We start from the raw sequence: 18934 nt of genomic DNA, 5'->3' as shown, positions 1-18934 counted from the left end.
TGAGATGATTTAATAAAGTGATTGAACGCCTCCTCTTCATCCTTTCAACATTTGGGCAAAATCTACAAAATGTTATATCCACACAAAAACATCACAATCCGGGTGATTTGTAACTTCAGTCGGGATCTCTGCAGGTAAGGGCAATATTCATTAGTCTTGCAGTGATTCCGGAAGAGTTGCCAGGTTTGTCAAAGTGCTCCCATACAGCAGACCTAATATTGACATGGACGTAACCTCTATCTGTTTGTTTAAAAAAAAGTCAGCTTGTCATGTCTTCAACACGAATGCCTCCACAACTCCTGCTTCTCCTTTGCCTCACGTTGCACAATGCGTGTGTGTTTGATCGCAACTACACACACGCTCCAAACTGAGTAGTAAAACAGAGAGAGAAAAAAACATGATCCAAATGACACGCTCAGAACCGGTTCAGATTTATTTCATAAACGTTACATCCCTCTAACTGAAGTAGCACTTTTTGACACCCTGCCGTTGGAATCTGTGTACCGCACTGTGCTAGTCGGGTACCAGCCAGAGTGCTACAACGCCACATGGGTGGAACTCCACACAGTCACTATATTTAGAATCCAATTTTTCATACGCCCATGATTTTATTTTGTAGATTGGCAACACTAAATTGGCCCTAGTGTGTGAATGTAAGTGTGAATGTTGTCTGTCTATCTGTGTTGGCCCTGTGATGAGGTGGCGACTTGTCCAGGGTGTACCCCGCCTTCCGCCCGAATGCAGCTGAGATAGGCTCCAGCACCCCCCGCAACCCCAAAAGGGACAAGCGGTAGAAAATGGATGGACTTTCCACTGGACAGGAAGTCACTGTATTCACACTTGAATAATGTGTAACTAGACTGTTGTTGTCTATTGATGTTTTCATTCATCCAGGTTATTGTATTCTCAGGGCGTTCAATCAATCGCAACTGTACTGCTCAGTTGGTATTAGAAGAGGTTTCGCCTCTCATCCAAGTAGGCTTTATCAGTTCATGCTCAGATTTAGATTGGTCAGATACAGGACCCGTTTACACTACCGTACACATTAAATCAGATTTTTTTTTTGCCTCAACTGACACAGATTGGATTTTTCTAAACGCTCCAAAGTGTTTCAAATCTGATATTTTTCACATCAGATTCAGGAGGGAGTCAAAATCTGTTTAGAATTAGATTTTTTTCAAATGTGGCTTAAGTGTAAATGTCAATGCGACACGTATGTGACTTTTTCAGCAGCTTTGGGTGAGCTACGTCATTCGTGTGCGCGGGGAAAGACTCATTTCGCCAGCGGAAGTGAATACTTAATCACAACATCCGGGTTCGGTGAGCAAAAACATTGACGGCTGAATTTTCGGTGCAACACTTTTCAGTAGTGTGCCAAAAATAGGAAATAAGTAATATATAAGATGAAATATTTAGATTCCGAAGAAATGGCGATTGTTGAAGGACCGGAATTGACACTGTAGTGTATTTGCTTGCATGTTACATACATTGCGTAGTTTGTTTACGTAAGTGAGTTGAAAAGTAAGATCCACGCTGATGTCTGTGTTGCCTCTATTTAACAGCCATAAAAGATGAGAACCCTCCCAAATATATTACACTATATATATTAATTCATATATTATATCACTGTAATTAATTTTCACGTAAGAAAACACTCATTTTAGGTGTGGCGACTTATTTTATTTTGCAGTAGGAATGTCCTTGTTCATTTACGGAATCCGGTCAATTTCCTTTGTTTTCATTTTATCGAACTGTGCATGCAAGTGACGTTAAATCCACATTGGGGCTTCTGCACATTTATATATATATATATATATATATATATATATATATATATATATATAATGGTGTCCGATAAATATCACATTCTACTTGCAGAGTAAACAGTCAGATGGAAAAAAAATCTGATTTCGGCCACTTTAGCCCTGCAATGTTAAAGTAGTCATAGTCTTAGAGGCTATGAGCGTGAACTGATGAAAACCTACTTGGATGAAAGGCGAAAAGTCTTCCAAGACAAACCGAACAGTCCAGTTGCGAACGATTGAATGCCCAGAGAATAGACAGTAATTATGCCGTAATTGTCGTTTCATGCTGCTTAGCAATAATGATGAAGTTACAAAGCTACAAAACATGTTGACAGAAAAGGAACCAAGCCATTGCCAATATACAGTACGGAAAGTATTCAGACCACTTTTAATGTTTCACTCTTTTTCATTGCAACCATTTGCTAAAATAAAAAACGTTCCATTTTATTTTTCAATAATGTGCACTCAGCAACCCATCTTTACAGAAAAAAAGAGAAATGTAGAAATGTTTGCAAATGTACCAAAAATAAAAAACTGAAAAATCACATGTACATAATTATTCAGACCCTTTGCCCAATTGCACCTTTGGCAGAAATTACAGCCTCAAATCTTTTTGAATACAATGCCACAAGCTTGGCACACCTATCTCTGGGCAGTTTCGCCCATTCCTCTTTGCAGCACCTCTCTCGCTCCATTAGGTTGGATGAGAAGCAGTGGTTTTCAATAAATGAAATAATTTTTTGATTTTAGCAAATGGCTGCAATTTTAACAAAGATTGAAAAATGTAAAAGGGTCTAAATACTTTCCTTACCTTATGTCGACGTCAATTTAAGCATATATATTTAAGTAATAAGATGAAGGCGGTTGACCTGAGAAGTTAATCGACATAAAAGAGTCGTCGACATAGTTGTAGTTAAAAATTTACAGTTAATGCATGTGATCGGTATTAGCCGATCTCACTCATGGAAGACTGGTAATGGAAATGGGCAGCATAAAACCCCTAACGCAACACCTACTCTCTGTATTATCTCCCACTCACTGTGATGGGCAATGGTAGTTTGACATAAACGAAAGCCACTGTGTATTGATGTTGCCTATGTGTGGCAGGAACAGGCCCGAAGGGAAGATTTTGGAGACTGTGGGGATATTTGAGGCTCTGAAGCAGCACGGCAAATACGAAACAGGACAGGTAAAAACTTCCATAACCATGTTAGTTACCTCGCTTCCACGCACAGATTAGCTAATAGAATATGAATCACACTTGATAATATATTGCAATATATTGACAATTATTTCAACCTTCCATATCTGATCTGAGGTTTAGCCCATATCTCTGTTGTCTTTTTTCCAGCTATTTCTCCACAGCGTGTTTGGCTACCGAGGTATTGTCTTGTTTCCATGGCATGCCCGACTCTACGACAGAGATATCACACCGCCATTGTCTGACAGGTAAACCCCTATTCTAATCGACTGTTTTAAGTTAAGCCTGGTGTATACTCTCGTGTCGCGTAGCTTGGGTAGGCAACGCCGTCGTTCCCCCTTCTCCCGCGTAGCCTACGTGCGCCTCCAAAAAATCCTAGGTTCGCGTCACCGGTGATACAGAACGCAGGGCTGTGATTGGTCAGTTTTTGCAGAGGAGGATCTCTGAACACAGGCAATAGACTTTGTGCTTAAAATGCACAAATGATCGTATGAAATAAAGCAGTGATGAAACATTTGCATGAAAATTGATAATGTGTACTTAATATCTCGATGCGCTCCAAGAGATAATCACTCAATGTGTTGTTTTTCTGCTTGTTTTGTTGTTGTGTCCAGAAAATGTCACAAAGTACGGCACTCTTTTCAACTTTTATTGTCAAACTTGTGCTAACAGGTTTAATTCCGACATATATTCTCTCCCATGCACAAGCATCTTTTTCTCTCACCAACACTTTTCATTCTCCGTCAATCTTTCAGGTATGGTATATTTACAAACATTTGTGAACTCTGAACATGACCATACAGATTAACACCTGCATGTCGTTTACAAGAAATAGTTTTTTAACACTTATTTACATGATAGCTCTCTCTTGTCCCATGTCTTGAACGGCCGAAAGGCGTTGCAAATAATAATAGCGTCCTCTGCCATAACTCGTTCAGAAGTTGCACGGTCCATTTTTAGGAACATATTTTTCTCTGGTTTATAAGTAAAACGTCCATTAAAAGTAATCTGATGATTTTGAATGACAACAATAGCTGAAGTCCCCTTAGTGTTTTGGAAGATATTTAAAAGTCTGGCACTAGCCCTCCACGGAAGAAATATAAATCAAACAAGACGCCGTAGGGGCAGACGCAAGGTACGCGATGCGAGAGTATGTTCTAGCCATTACTCGTGTCTCTAGTAGTAAACACCTGTTTTTTGTTTTTTTTATTATTATCCCCAGCAAACCTGAAAACCCTGGTGCCCACGGATCAAAAGAAGTGAAAGGAAAGACGCACACTTACTACCAAGTTCTGATTGATACCAGAGATTGCCCTCACATTGTAAGTCAGTGTGTTTGTAAGGCCTTTTCTGACATCTAGTGGTTACATGTTGCAAACCAGTTCAATTCACTCTTCAGCTCTTGAAGTCCAGAGATTGCTCTCACATCCATCAAACGGTTGGGGTGAAGGGTAGGGGTATTGGTAATGATGGCTCAATTGTCTAATTTGCATTATTGGCCTTCCATCCATCCATTTCCTACTGCTTGCATCATAAGTCTAAGATGGTGTGATAACAATAAAACAACAAGTGTCATCTTTTTACAAACAACCTGAATTTTTTGTTAAATGCTATAAAAAAACAACTGCTGTCTAAATGATGATTTTTTTTTTAATGAGATCAACCATGATTAATCACTATAACTTGCTTGCATAATTTAAAGACATTTTTAAAATAGAGCTGAATATTTGGATACAAATCTAAAGTTATTGTCAGAATGTTTTCCACAAACATTTTCACTTAAATACACATCATTTATTTGCAAAATACTTTATTTTCGTTATTTTTGACAGCCAAAAAAAAGCATCAGATGCATAGACATCAATAAATATACATTTAACCTAGCCTGGATCTCTCAGTGCTCGGCCCGCTTCTGCTTTCTCACACCACCTACGACACTTCCTCTGCGCTTGCACCTAGCAGTGGGGGTTGAGGTGGGCCAGCGCAGGATGCATATTTTCTGTAGTTCTCTGGCATCCATACAGCACTGCTGCCAATGTCTAACAACAACTTCTAGCAGCATAGGTTTTTTGGTTAAAGCTAAGATATGGACTTACAAAAACGATGACAAGACAACAAAAAACATGGGGAGAGAGCGAGAGCGATTGCTGCGTTTACTTGTGCTGCCGTCTTATTAATCTCTAACACTATTATCTAGTACTCTCTAAATACAGTAGTACCTCAACTTACCTGCTCTATTGGTTCCACGAACAAGCTAAAAAAATCTAAACACACGTATCTCAAGTCAGCTTCGCCCATAGAAAGGAATTGAAATCAACTTAATCCGTGTTTGGCCTCCCAATACCACCACAATCTTAAAATACTGTTTTAAAAAGCAATACAATAGAATGTAATACAAACAACTGCAGTAGTTATTATTAAATAATATTCTGCATTTATTAGTTTCCTTTGGCTTGCTTCTCTTTTGTGTAACAGTAGGAAACGTTATTGTTTATGTTGCTGACAGACGAGAGGTCAGAGTTGACAGCAACCGGTATGTATCTCAGCGTAAGACCCAGTGGGCAAGGGTAATATGTAACTTTCTGTTATTGAATAAAAAGCTACTTCAGTGTCCCACACTATTGTGATACAGTTCTTCTCGTAAACACACACCTTTCTAATCATGCTATTTGACTTAAGTTTGTCAGGATGAATATTTTCATGTTTCATTTGACAGTCTCAGCGATCCCAGACAGAGGCAGTGACCTTTCTGGCTAACCACGATGACAGCAGAGCGCTGTACGCCATCCCAGGTGTGCCAACTCTTAATTTTACTCAACTATGTGCTGATAACTTTCTATTGGTAATCAACGAGTCTGACTATGCGGTCTTGTTTACAGATTTATACATTTACATTGTATCTATTGTTGCAGTGGAAACCGCTTAAAATGTGTGGTCTGAATTAGCAAAGTTTAGCTACTAACTTTAGCTATCATTGAATGTATAGCCTATCGTAACAACATAGATGCTTCTCTTGGACTGTTTTTGTTTATGTGCATGCGATTTCTGCATGTACATGTGGACGAGACACCGGTGAGTGACAAGCCAGAACGCCAGACAAATTTCTACAACCAACTTTGACCATATTTAGTCAAAATAATTAATAATTGTGAAAAATACAGACACTACAACATATGTATGTTCTGTTAAACCACGAATGGTAAAAAAAAAAAAGCAAGCCGGTGGTGTTTTTGTTATATTTTTGGTTTAAAAAAAAAAAAGTAACCTTGAGCAAGTCGCAAACAGCTCCTTTTCAAAGGGGTCATATTATAGGGCTCGGCGATTTACCGCTATTATACTTAATACCGGTATATTTCAGAAAGAGATATATATTTGAAACTAAATATTTCGGTGTGCCTTTGTTATGGTCGTTTGCTCTTCTCTGCACCTGGACTCTACACCCCAGGGCATTCTTTGGCTCAACCCCACCCCTTGCGTCTTTACGTAGGCTTGTCTGACGCACAACAACAAACTTTTTAAAATAATATGGCGGCTACGGTGCTGACTTCTCAACTCCTGAGTGATGCAATGCTTTGGTCAACGACTGCATTTGGCTATAGGTAAGTGACTACAGCTTTATTTATACATACCAATGATTGTCACACACACACTAGGTGTGGTGAAATTATTCTCTGCATTTGACCCATCACCCTTGATCACCCCCTGGGAGGTGAGAGGAGCAGTGGGCAGCAGCGGTGGCCGCGCCTGGGAATCATTTTTGGTGATTTAATCCCCAATTCCAAACCTTGGTGCTGAGTGCCAAGCACCAATTTGCTTGAGAACTTATACAATATGTCTCCTTGGAGTGACTTTATCACTAATCTCATCTGTTTATGCTCAGTTCTGTTAGCAACTTAGCACAGCAGTTAGCGGTAGCTCCTCCCTGCTGTTCGCTTGATGTGTCAAATGTTTAGCTACTCCTTGGCTTAAAAGTGCTTCTCCCCATAGCCCAAGCAGACCAACCTAGTGCTGCGGCTGGGTGGCTGAAGAGCAGTTTCAAACTGAACAGTCATCTGCATTTTATTGTAGTGAGTGAGTAGAAGCTCCATCTATCCCAACATACAAGCATGAGGCTATCAACATAACGTTAATGCACAAAATTTACAAAAACTGATTTGGCATAATAACTGCTAACTAAGTACTTTATAAGAATAAGCAATACGTTACATTACTACTTACAACAAAGAGTACTCTCAACACTGGTTATCTAACCACAAAACACTTTAAGCAACTTTAAGCCCTTTGCATGTTTTGTTTTAGATACCCATATATATCGCCATTCGGCCTAAAAACACCGGGATATCAGTTTTGGTCCATATCACCCAGCCCTATCATTATGATTTTTTTCAACATTTAAATCACTTCCTTATAGTCTACGTAATATGGAATGGTGGTCCATTGGTCAAAGTTTTGCAGAGATTATGTTTTAAAGACCGTTTTTAGCCGCTTTCTGACAGTTTCTTCAGGTTGTGCCGTTTTATGGGTGGTCTTATTTACGTGGCTACACTTCGACTGCATCTTCTAACCGCCAGTCATGTTATAGTTTTTAGCACTTACATATCCCGTCTTTGTATTAGAAATGCCAACAGTGCAGGATGCATGTGCATGTGCATGTGCGAGCCACTCTGCCCCACAACAAGAGGATAGAGAAAAATAATGAGCACATTGACGTCAGCATCGGACTACAATGGGGGACTCGCGCAATGCTTTTCGGGTAAATCTGTACTATATATGGAGATATCTGGTGACGTCACACTTGGAAAAAAACTTTATAAATTGGGCAAATTCTAAACAGCCTTGTTTGGAAGAAGTAAAAAGGATGGCAAAATTGTTTTATAAATATCTCTGCTGTGCCTCCATGGTTTGATTTCAAATTTCCGGGACTTATGCAGACCCTGAATACACAAAACCAGGTACCAACAGGTAAGAAAAGTTGGTTTTGCAAAGTAGGTGCCTTTTTAAGTTGACCTCGTATATTATGGACAACCAGTCTATGTTGACCAACCCAAGTCCTGGGGCCTCATGTAACAGTTGTGTGGCTTTCCTACTAAAAATAGATGTAACTTTAAACCCAGAAAACAGCGTACACAAGTAAAGATTTAGATGTATTAAAGTGTTCTCATGCACAAATCCAAGCACATGTCTGTTACATCGCAAAATACTTGGATTTGGCTGCAGACATGTGCATGGCTTTGTGCATGACAAGCAATGTGCTTGAGCTCAGCACATCACAAGTCAGTAGGAGGTTATTCTTTCTTGTGTTTGGAGTGAACAGCAGAGCGATTGTCAGCCTGACATTGCCGTGTCTCCGAGAACTGAACACAGACTGAAATAAAAAGTAAACGGCCATGTCAGGAGGAAAGTGAACAAGACGATAGATGTTCGTGGGCAAAACTAGGGGGAATTAGTGCTGCACCTCATTTGAAAAGATCGTTACAACAATGATAGGTAAAACTTAAGAAGAGTTGGGTGACTGATTATCCCCAATATAAATCTAATTAGTGTAACTTATAGCATGTGTTTATACAGTAGCCTGCTCACATGATCCAGATTACAATTTCATGTGACGTGAGGCAGCGCACATTTCCACGTCAACGTCAGTCTTGAAACATCTCAACTTTGCCGTGAAGAAGGGCGTACAGCAGGCTTTTGTGTGTACGCAAGCTTGTTACATGAGGCCTCTGGTCCACCACATTCTTATTAATTAAAAGTGCCCACTTATGCTGATTATGTCAAGGACCATTTCTGAAAAATCAATAAGTATATGACAAAATGTGTTATAGTATTGTTGAGTTCATCATTAATGCTGGCATGTTGTTGCGAAAGCTGATTTGATGTCATTTCGAAGTCAGTTCAAACAAAAAAAGAGGTCCCGGAAAGGAAATGCTTACTTACTTAAGTTCAAAGTCTTGGCAAGTGACCAAAGGTCCTTTTTTTTTGTGGTACACTTCTCAGCCGCTCTTTCAACCTTTCCGCAACTAAGTTTGGGGGAAAAAATGGTGTCATCAAACAAGATTCTTTAAAATCTCTTGTTTTACATATGTGTCTGGTCAAAGTCACAGGTAGTATCAAGCAATAGCTTTTTGGGACATCGACTTGAACATGTTCCACTGGTAATTGTTGTGTTTCTGCCTTTCTCTCAGGTCTGGATTATGTTAGTCATGAAGACATCCTGCCTTACAATTCTGCAGAGCAGACTCCCATCCAGCATGAGCTGTTCGAACGCTTCCTTATGTACAACCCTACTAAATGTAAACACACTTGTGCCTCACTTGAGCTATCAGCCTCATTCTTTTCCAAGATTGCGGTCATTTTTTCTGTATCGTGTGCTGTGTCATTTTAGAGACTGGTCATATCTCTGTCTCTAACTGAACAATTATTGAACATGCCTTTTTGTTCTCTGTGCACCTTAGCGCCTCCATTTGTAGCCAGAGACACCCTAAAAGCATGGCAAGAAAAGAACCACCCCTGGTTGGAGCTCTCTGACGTCCACAGGGAGACTACTGAAAACATCCGGGTCACCGTCATCCCGTTCTACATGGGCATGAGGGTAAATAGTAAACATGCACTATTATGAATATGTGCTTGCCTTTTTTATGCTGGTGTTTTTCTGTCTCCAAATGCACATATTTGTAATACTTTTGATTCTCTCTTCATTCAGGAAGGCCAGAACTCCCATGTGTACTGGGTGAGTAGAAAAAAATACACAGGTCAGCTAGCTAATCAATGACACTTAACTACAGTCGTGGTCAAAAGTTTACATACACTTGTAAAGAACATAATGTCATGGCTGTCTGGAGTTTCCAATAATTTCTACAACTCTGATTTGTTGTGATAGAGTGATTGGAGCACATACTTGTTTGTCACAAAAACAATCATGAAGTTTTGTTCTTTTAGGAATTTATTATGGGTCTACTGAAAATGTGACCAAATCTGCTGGGTCAAAAGTATACATACAGCAATGTTAATATTTGGTTACATGTCCCTTGGCAAGTTTCACTGCAATAAGGTGCTTTTGGTAGCCATCCACAAGCTTCTGGCAAGCTTCTGGTTGAATTTTTGATTGTTGGTTTTCTGACATGGGCTTGTTTCTTCAGCATTGTCCACATGTTCTCAATGGGGTTTAAGTCAGGATTTTGGGAAGCCCAGTCCAAAACCTTAATTGTAGCCTGATTTAGCCATTCCTTTACCACTTTTGAGGCGTGTTTGGGGTCATTGTCCTGTTGGAACAGCCAACTGCGCCCAAAACCCAACCTCCGGGCTGATGATTTTAGGTTGTCTTGAAGAATTTGGAGGTAATTCTCTCTTTTCATTGGGGTTTAAGTCCAATTTACTCTCTATGAAGCACCAGTCCCATTGGCAGCAAAAGAGGCCCAGAGCTTAATACTACCACCACCATGCTTGACACACCATGTGTGTTTGGGGTCATTGTCCTGTTGGAACACCCAACTGCGGCCAAGACCCAACCTCCAGGCTGATGATTTTAAGTTGTCCTGAAGAATTTGGAGGTAATCCTCTTTTTTCATTGTCCCATTTACTCTCTATAAAGCACCAGTTCCATTGGCAGCAAAATAGGCCCAGAACCTAATACTACCACCACCATGCTTGACGGTAGGTGTGGTGTTCCTGGGATTAAAGGTCTCACTTTTTCTCTTCCAAACATATTGCTGGGTATTGTGGCCAAACAGCAACATTTTTAATTTAATTATTTTTTTAAGAGGCCATGCCATGAAGCTAATTTGATTTGATTGTAACTTTTCTACATCACCAAAATTGATAATGTATGTTGCTGTATGTATACTTTTGACCCAGGAGATTTGGTTACATTTTCAGTAGACCCATAATAAATCATAAAAGAACCAAACTTCATGAATGTTTTTGTGACAAACAAGTACCGGTATGTGCTCCAATCACTCTATCACAAAAAAATAAGAGTTGTAGAAATGATTGGAAACTCAAGACAGCCATGACATTATGTCCTTCACAAGTGTATGTAAACTTTTGACCACGACTGTATATTCGGTGGAGTATTTTGTGCATCCAGTCAGAGTCAGCTGACAGGTTATACTTTTAAGCTGTTCACCTTTCACACAAAATATGTCCAAATCTTGATGTTTTTTTAGCCTGTCACTTTGTAACTCAGTTTACCTCCATAGATTTTCTTTGGGATTAATCTCCTAGGATGGAATAGCCCACTCCATGATCTTGTTATGCTTCTTTTTGAGCCACTCTTTTGTTGCACCCGAAGACCCATTTCAGTGTTCTGGCTGAGACCAGAAGGTTTTTTTCTATCATTCTTTTGTACATGTTCCTGTTCATTGGCCCCTCAATGTGGTGAAGAAACAGTAAAGCAGAATGGTTCGACCTCCATGTTTGACAGTAGGGATGATGTTGTATTCATCATTTATCTGCCTCCAATCATGCTGAGTTGATGCTGAATAGCTCAATTCTAAATTAATTTGACTACATCACATTTCCTTAATATTACACCAAGAATAGTCTTTCTCATCAAGGTTCTTGCTGATGGTCTTGTAGCCCATTCCAGTTTTCCTCACAGCTCTCTGGTCTTCACCATGGGGATGGAGAGGTTGGAATGGAAGAGAAGGGTGTCTTCTATTGCATAACAATTGGAGATTAAGAGTACTTTTCTCAAGATAGGACTAATTTGTGTACTTCCTGGGCTCACAAATGGTCAGAAAAGTTGCTAATTGGTAGGGGAGATCTGGAAAATTCTGAACTGTTCATATCTGTGTAAGGTGGTAAACGTACAAAATCAGCAGGGGTTCAAACACTTATTTTGCCCACTGTATCAACTGAATGCTTTTGTGTCAATGGTGTGTTCTGTTTTGTAAGTGGCGATACTGCATCCGTTTGGAGAACCTGGGCAATGAGGTGGTTCAACTAAGAGAAAGACACTGGAGGATCTTTAGTCTGTCCGGCACCCTGGAGACTGTCCGAGGACGTGGCGTGGTCGGCAGGGTCAGAGCAGCACTCTCACACTTTGACATACAAATAAAAGTATATACAATGGAACCTACTTATGTCGACCAACTCAAGTCCTGGTTAACCGTGATCCTTTTTAATAAAAAAAATTGTCCACTTAAGTTGACATACCGCTTTTGTTGAAGTAACATTTGAGACCCACAGAAGGTTATTTCTATGAAAAACAGGTCAGCTCATATTGACATGTATTGTTAACGTCATCATTACTGCCAAGCAGCGTGCAACATAACTACAGCATTAAAACATGCACACACTGACTTCCTGTCCAAAGCTTCAAAATAAAACCATTGTGCAGTCGTCCCTTGCCAAATCGCGCTTCAATGTTTGCTGCTTCATTCTTATTGCTGTTTTTTTGTGTGTAAGAAAATATTATTTGAATTTTCAGTTTAACCATTTGTAACCATAACAATGGCTAAATTCACTAAAAAATATCAATACTACAGTAGTAATGGCCACTAGATCAGACCACACCAATCCGGGTGCGCTGTTCGTTACTAACACTATTACTTTTACTAGTACGAGTAATCTAATAACTTTTATGTACATTACAACACTAAGACTTTTGTCACGTGGCACGCTACATTTGATGTGGTTGTACTTCAACTAGACCGTGTCGGAAGCACAGCACGTTCAATGTGTGCAATATATTTCTACTAAAAAGCACCACACTAAAACAAATTTGATATCAAATAGATCAGAGCAACATCACACAGCAGACATACACACAAGTACTTAGAGGGAATAATGAACAATCGATGATTGAAATGACCAGCCTGATATCCTACAATACCCCATTTGTGGACAAGGAGATTACAGCCATCGAAGCACATTCAATCTCTTTATTAACTTGCGCTAATGCAAACCAGTGACAAAATTCAGAAGACCTGCCGTAACTGCCCGCAAACTGTGAGTCTGAGCTAACAAACACAGTTTAGCTAATGCTGCTCTGTCTAGGCCAGGGGTGTCAAACTCATTGTACCTCAGGGGCGGAATGGAGGAAAATCTATTCCCACGTGGACCGGACAGGTAAAATCATGGCATAATAACTGAAAAATACAACTACGACAACTTCAGATTGTTTTCTTTGTTTTACTTCTGCCCAAAATAGAACAAGAACATTCTAAAAATGTACATATCACAAATAATCCTCTTGACAAAACACTTCAAGTTAGTTGAAAATTCTGAGGAACAAATTGGTGCAGTTTCAAAAACACCAAGAAGAGCGCAATGAATTCAGACTTAATCTCAGCGTATCTACAAACCCCGTTTCCATATGAGTTGGGAAATTATGTTAAATGTAAATATAAACGGAATACAATGATTTGCAAATCCTTTTCAACCCATATTCAATTGAATGCACTACAAAGACAAGATATTTGATGTTCAAACTCATAAACTTTTTTTTTTTTTTGCAAATAATAATTAACTTAGAATTTCATGGCTGCAAGACGTGACAAAGTAGTTGGGAAAGGACATGTTCACCACTGTGTTACATCACTTTTCTTTTAACAACACTCAATAAACGATTGGGAACTGAGGAAAATAATTGTTGAAGCTTTGAAAGTGGAATTCTTTCCCATTCTTGGTTTATGTAGAGCTTCAGTCGTTCAACAGTCCAGGGTCTCCGCTGTCGTATTTTACGCTTCATAATGCGCCACATATTTTCGATGGGAGACAGGTCTGGACTGCAGGCGGGCCAGGAAAGTACTCGCACTCTTTTTTTACGAAGCCACGCTGTTGTAACACGTGCTGAATGTGGCTTGGCATTGTCTTGCTGAAATAAGCAGGGGCATCCATGAAAAAGACGGCGCTTAGATGGCAGCATATGTTGTTCCAAAACCTGTATGTACCTTTCAGCATTAATGGTGCCTTCACAGATGTGTAAGTTACCCATGCCTTGGGCACTAATGCACCCCCATACCATCACAGATGCTGGCTTTTGAACTTTGCGTCGATAACAGTCCAGATGGTTCGCTTCCCCTTTGGTCCGGATGACACTAGGTCGAATATTTCCAAAAACAATTTGAAATGTGGACTCGTCAGACCACAGAACACTTTTCCACTTTGCATCAGTCCATCTTAGATGAGTTCAGGCCCAGTGAAGCCGGCGGCGTTTCTGGATGTTGTTGATAAATGGCTTTCGCTTTGCATGGTAGAGCTTTAACTTGCACTTACAGATGTAGCGACAAACTGTATTTAGTGACAGTGGTTTTCTGAAGTGTTCCTGAGCCCATGTGGTGATATCTTTTAGAGATTGATGTCGGTTTTTGATACAGTGCCGTCTGAGGGGTCGAAGGTCACGGTCATTCAATGTTGACTTCCGGCCATGCCGCTTACGTGGAGTGATTTCTCCAGATTCTCTGAACCTTTTGATGATATTATGGACCGTAGATGTTGAAATCCCTAAATTTCTTGCAATTGTACTTTGAGAAACGTTGTTCTTAAACTGTTTCACTATTTGCTCAAGCAGTTGTGGACAAAGGGGTGTACCTCGCCCCATCCTTTCTTGTGAAAGACTGAGCATTTTTTGGGAAGCTGTTTTTATGCCCAATCATGGCACCCACCTGTTCCCAATTAACCTGCACACCTGTGGGATGTTCCAAATAAGTTTTTGATGAGCATTCCTCAACTTTATCAGTATTTATTGCCACCTTTCCCAACTTCTTTGTCACGTGTTGCTGGCATCAAATTCTAAAGTTAATGATTATTTGCAAAAAAAAAAAAATGTTTATCAGTTTGAACATCAAATATGTTGTCTTTGTAGCATATTCAACTGAATATGGGTTGAAAATGATTTGCAAATCATTGTATTCCGTTTATATTTACATCTGACACAATTTCCCAACTCATGGAAACGGGGTTTGTACAAAGCAATAAACTTTAAATCACAGCCCATCTAGGATTGAACAAAATACAAAATAAAGCATAAATAAAAACTATTCTATTTATCAACTACCTCATTTGTCATTTCCACTGTTCACTTTCTTTAAATTTGCACAGAAGACAATAATTTTCACAGAACTATGTCAAGGTGCAGTGTCTCATGCAGCATCTTAAGTGGTGTTACCAATTTTTAATTTTACTCCTGTTTCTTATACGTTGGGTCGAGGGGGAGGAGTCACAGCCTCGCTTTACCGTGTACCTCTTGCTTGGTGTCCTTGCTTGCGCCGGTATAAACTATTTGCTTGCCTAACAGAATTGCTATTGCGACATCTAGTAGACACATATAGAACAGCAGTTTCTTTCATTTAAAAATTCAGCTCAATTTTACACTTAGCAAACTCATCTAGTGGGCCGGATTGGACCTGTTTTGGCCGCATGTTTGACATCATTGATCTGATGTCACACACACACACACACACACACACACACTCTGATCTCATGAAACATCTCTCAACTGGATATGCCAGATATTTAATTATTATATTTAGTTGTTTTGTTATGTTTTGTTTTTTTAAGTACCGGTAATACAATATTACTTCCCCTAGTAATTAATTGCATTTAATAGAGTAGTTCCGTTAGTAATTCAAATACTTTTTTTTGGCAAAGTAACGAGTAACTATAATAACTTTAAGTAATTTTTCAAACACTGATCGTGACCACTGATTGGCTCAGTCTAAGGCAGAATTACTATATTGGATTAAACGATTGTAAAGGTGACTATGTGGACTCAAATTTTTTTTTTTTTTTTTTTTTTTAAACATTTGATTTATGACTAGTAATTCGTACTCCACACAAAATGATCTACCACAGTCATGCCTGGAACCAATTAACAGCAAAAAAACAAGGGCTTACTGTAATATTAACCTGGATTCTACCACATCAATCAAACTAATGCACCCTTATTTTATTTTAGGTTGTAAGCCACCAGATGAAAGATGCACATGCTAAAGGCTTCATTGTCATACAACAAAATTATCACATCAGTTCTGGTAGATAAGACATATCATGAAAACAGCAGAATCTATACCAAAAATATGCACAAATGGATACAAATCCTTGATAATTGTAATGTTTCCAAATGTCTCTGGCCAAAGTCACAAGTAAACGAACATGCAAAGGCTCATGATTTTTTCAAATCCAGCCAAATAATTGCATATTTTCTGTGTCAAACACAAACTATGTTCAAATTGACATGTTTGTGTTTGGTGTCGCAGGAACCGGTGTTGTCTAAAGAACAGCCAGCATTTCAGTACAGCAGTCATGTCTCTCTGCAGTCCCCCAGCGGGCACATGTGGTAAGTTTCTCACAACTCAATACGTTTCCATAGACAACTGCTGTTACATTAAATACGGTCTTTGGTGATTTATGTTTAGGGGAACATTTCGTATCGAGAGGACGGACGGTTCCTGCTTTGATGTCCGCATTCCCCCTTTCTCCCTAGAGAGCAACAAAGATGATAAAGCTCCCCCTGCAGGCTACACGTTCTAACTGCACATGCTCACCGTCACCCTGCAAGGCCTCCTCCTCCCTTCTATCATTGCCTCAGCTTCGGTATCCAAAAAAATGTAAGCTTTCCTCTTTGAGTGTACAAACTAAATATGGCAGCCTGTGGGGGATAAAAAAGAGGAACGTGTGGAAATAGTGTTCCAAAGCAGAGCAGGTTCAGGTTGTTTTTGCAAATGCAGCAGATTCTCATGCAACAACTTCACGTGGGTCTGTTTTGAAAATCATAATGTTCACTTTTTAGCCTAACCCTTTCGCTCTCAAATGACTGGGAACTCAGTTTCTTCCCAGTTTACAGTTTAACAGTTACCTTTGGGCAAAAAACCCAACAATAATTTATTATAGCTAGGTTGGCATGAATGAATAACACAAAATCCCTGCCAAATGTTTGCCTTGTCCTTGCCAGGTGTCTATAGTCGACTGTGAATAATTGATTGAAGACTGTTATTAAACGATTTAAAAGTGAATCAAACCCGTGATGGAAAATGTGCAGTGATCAGATGTTGTCTCCATACAACACCAGAAACATAGAGAAACCAGCCAAGACTGTACTTGAATGCAGACAGTGTGTGAAATGTCAACCTTTGTCAGCAAAACTTTTTTTTTTGTAAACACAAGGCCAACTGTTTGACTTCAGTATACTTTTGTTTTAAAACTACTCCTATGGTTGAAATACTGTAAATAGGAATGTAATTATAGGTAAATAAATATGTTTTCAAAAATGCATGCCGCCAATGCCTTGTTTACTATGCATGGAGATCATGTTGTATTGTATTGTACTGGAGTTTGCCACCACCAGACGTCACCACTCGCCACACTAAACACGCATGTGCAGGGGAGGTCCGCGAATTGAGATGGCGTTGCAGTCTTTTGAGTACCTGCACACTGCCAAGTACAGCACAAACTGCCAAAATTATGTCTTTTTCTTGGGCTGTGTAGCGGAAGGGGAGGGACTAACTCTAGTGGTTGCTATTCACATTTTAAAGGAGACAAGAAAAAGTGGAAAAATACTGCGATTTGTTTAAAGAACATAATTTATTTTCTAAGAAAAAATATAAATGTTTTCGTTCATTTTACTACTATTTTAATGTGTGTATACTTTAGTTTAATTTCCTTATTTACAATGTCACTTATATGCATTAAAGCAGCCTGTTCTGGCCATACTTCAAGTTTTAAATCCATTTGACAATGATACCATATTTGTTGTTTAATCGCAAAGTTTGAAACATTTAAATTGCTATCACAATTTAATAGCGTAGTGAGTGCAACATCCGGGTACTGGCAGAGCACTGTATTTTGCAGTACTTGGTGTGTATGGAAGTGCTAGAATTGGAACGCAGCCATCGGTTTTGTTGCTAGGCAAAGTTAATAGGTTGAGTTAATGCTATGAATCATAAACTCTCATTGGCTAATAAAAAAAATGGCTAGCCACGCCCACTAGCTGTTTAAATGACATGTTGACTGGGCGGGGACAGGAAGTCACTAATGAAATTATGTGAAATAAATTACCAGTTTAGTTACCACAGATTTTGATTAAGAACCGACCTTGTAGAAAGGAGGAAAACTATAAGTTACATTTGTATAATTAGCCCACTTTTGGCATTTATCCCTCTAAATTATTAGTAATGTAGTTGTATTTTCATAAGTACCCTTGGATACACAGAGATTGTACCGTTTTAAAGAATAATGCGTTAATGCCTGCACGGATCGATCAAAAATATTGAGTGTTGATACCAACATCGGCTCGATACTATAGTGATGTGCACGATATTTTAATTGTAAGTATAATATTTTAATTGTATTTGCCTAAAATATGTGTTTAGTGTTTTATTCATATACAAGTTATTGCTATGTAAAAAAAAAAAAAAAAATACCGCCGAGAGGGAAATGGATGGATGAAAAGTGATACTAGTGTGATGCGCTTGATATTTGTCTGGTAAGTTTAATAAATATTTTTGTTTGATTTCCGGAAATATGTGTCATGTTTTAAAACATATCAAAATAGAAAAATCATTTGATCTCTTCTAATAAATATCCGACAAAAATATTGGCGATATTGGCACCTACTTGGTATCGGATCGATTCCAACATTTGCAGTTTCGCCCGTGTAAATTTACCACAGATTTTGATTAAGGACCGAGCTTATAGAAAGGAGGAAAAATAGCAGTTACATTTGAATAATTGGCCCACTTTTGGCATGTATCCCTCTTAATTATTAGTAATGTAGTACACTGGATACACAGAGCTAATTGCACCGTCCTGTTTTAAGGAATAATGTGTTAATACCGGCTGCACGGCTCGATCAAAAATATTGAGTGTTGATACCAACATCGGCTCGATACTATAGTGATGTGCTCGATATTTTATGTGTAAGTATAATATTTGGATTTGTTTAGCCTAAAATATGTCGGTAGTGTTTTATTCTTATAAAAAAAAGTGA

General features: G+C 39.0%; 1 protein-coding gene across 2 annotated transcripts in view; it reads left to right on the top strand.

Annotated features, from left to right (window-relative positions):
* Positions 1–17218, top strand: part of poldip2 (polymerase (DNA-directed), delta interacting protein 2) — a 43689-nt gene extending 26471 nt beyond the window's left edge. The window contains exons 2-11 of one of the 2 annotated variants that reach the window (XM_061925461.2): positions 2919–2994; positions 3157–3254; positions 4229–4328; positions 5723–5798; positions 9189–9296; positions 9459–9595; positions 9707–9733; positions 11899–12024; positions 16206–16285; positions 16365–17218. In XM_061925461.2, the coding sequence (XP_061781445.1) occupies positions 2919–2994; positions 3157–3254; positions 4229–4328; positions 5723–5798; positions 9189–9296; positions 9459–9595; positions 9707–9733; positions 11899–12024; positions 16206–16285; positions 16365–16479 (943 nt within the window). In that variant the 3' untranslated portion in view covers positions 16480–17218. Of the gene's footprint in view, positions 1–2912; positions 2995–3156; positions 3255–4228; positions 4329–5722; positions 5799–9188; positions 9297–9458; positions 9596–9706; positions 9734–11898; positions 12025–16205; positions 16286–16364 lie in introns of both variants that reach the window. The other variant, XM_061925460.2, reaches the window with a different exon arrangement.
* The last annotated feature ends 1716 nt before the right edge of the window (positions 17219–18934 follow it).

The sequence above is a fragment of the Nerophis lumbriciformis genome, linkage group LG30, assembly GCF_033978685.3.
Source record: "Nerophis lumbriciformis linkage group LG30, RoL_Nlum_v2.1, whole genome shotgun sequence".
Lineage (NCBI taxonomy): Eukaryota > Metazoa > Chordata > Actinopteri > Syngnathiformes > Syngnathidae > Nerophis > Nerophis lumbriciformis.
This window is presented reverse-complemented; position numbering and strand designations above follow the sequence as displayed.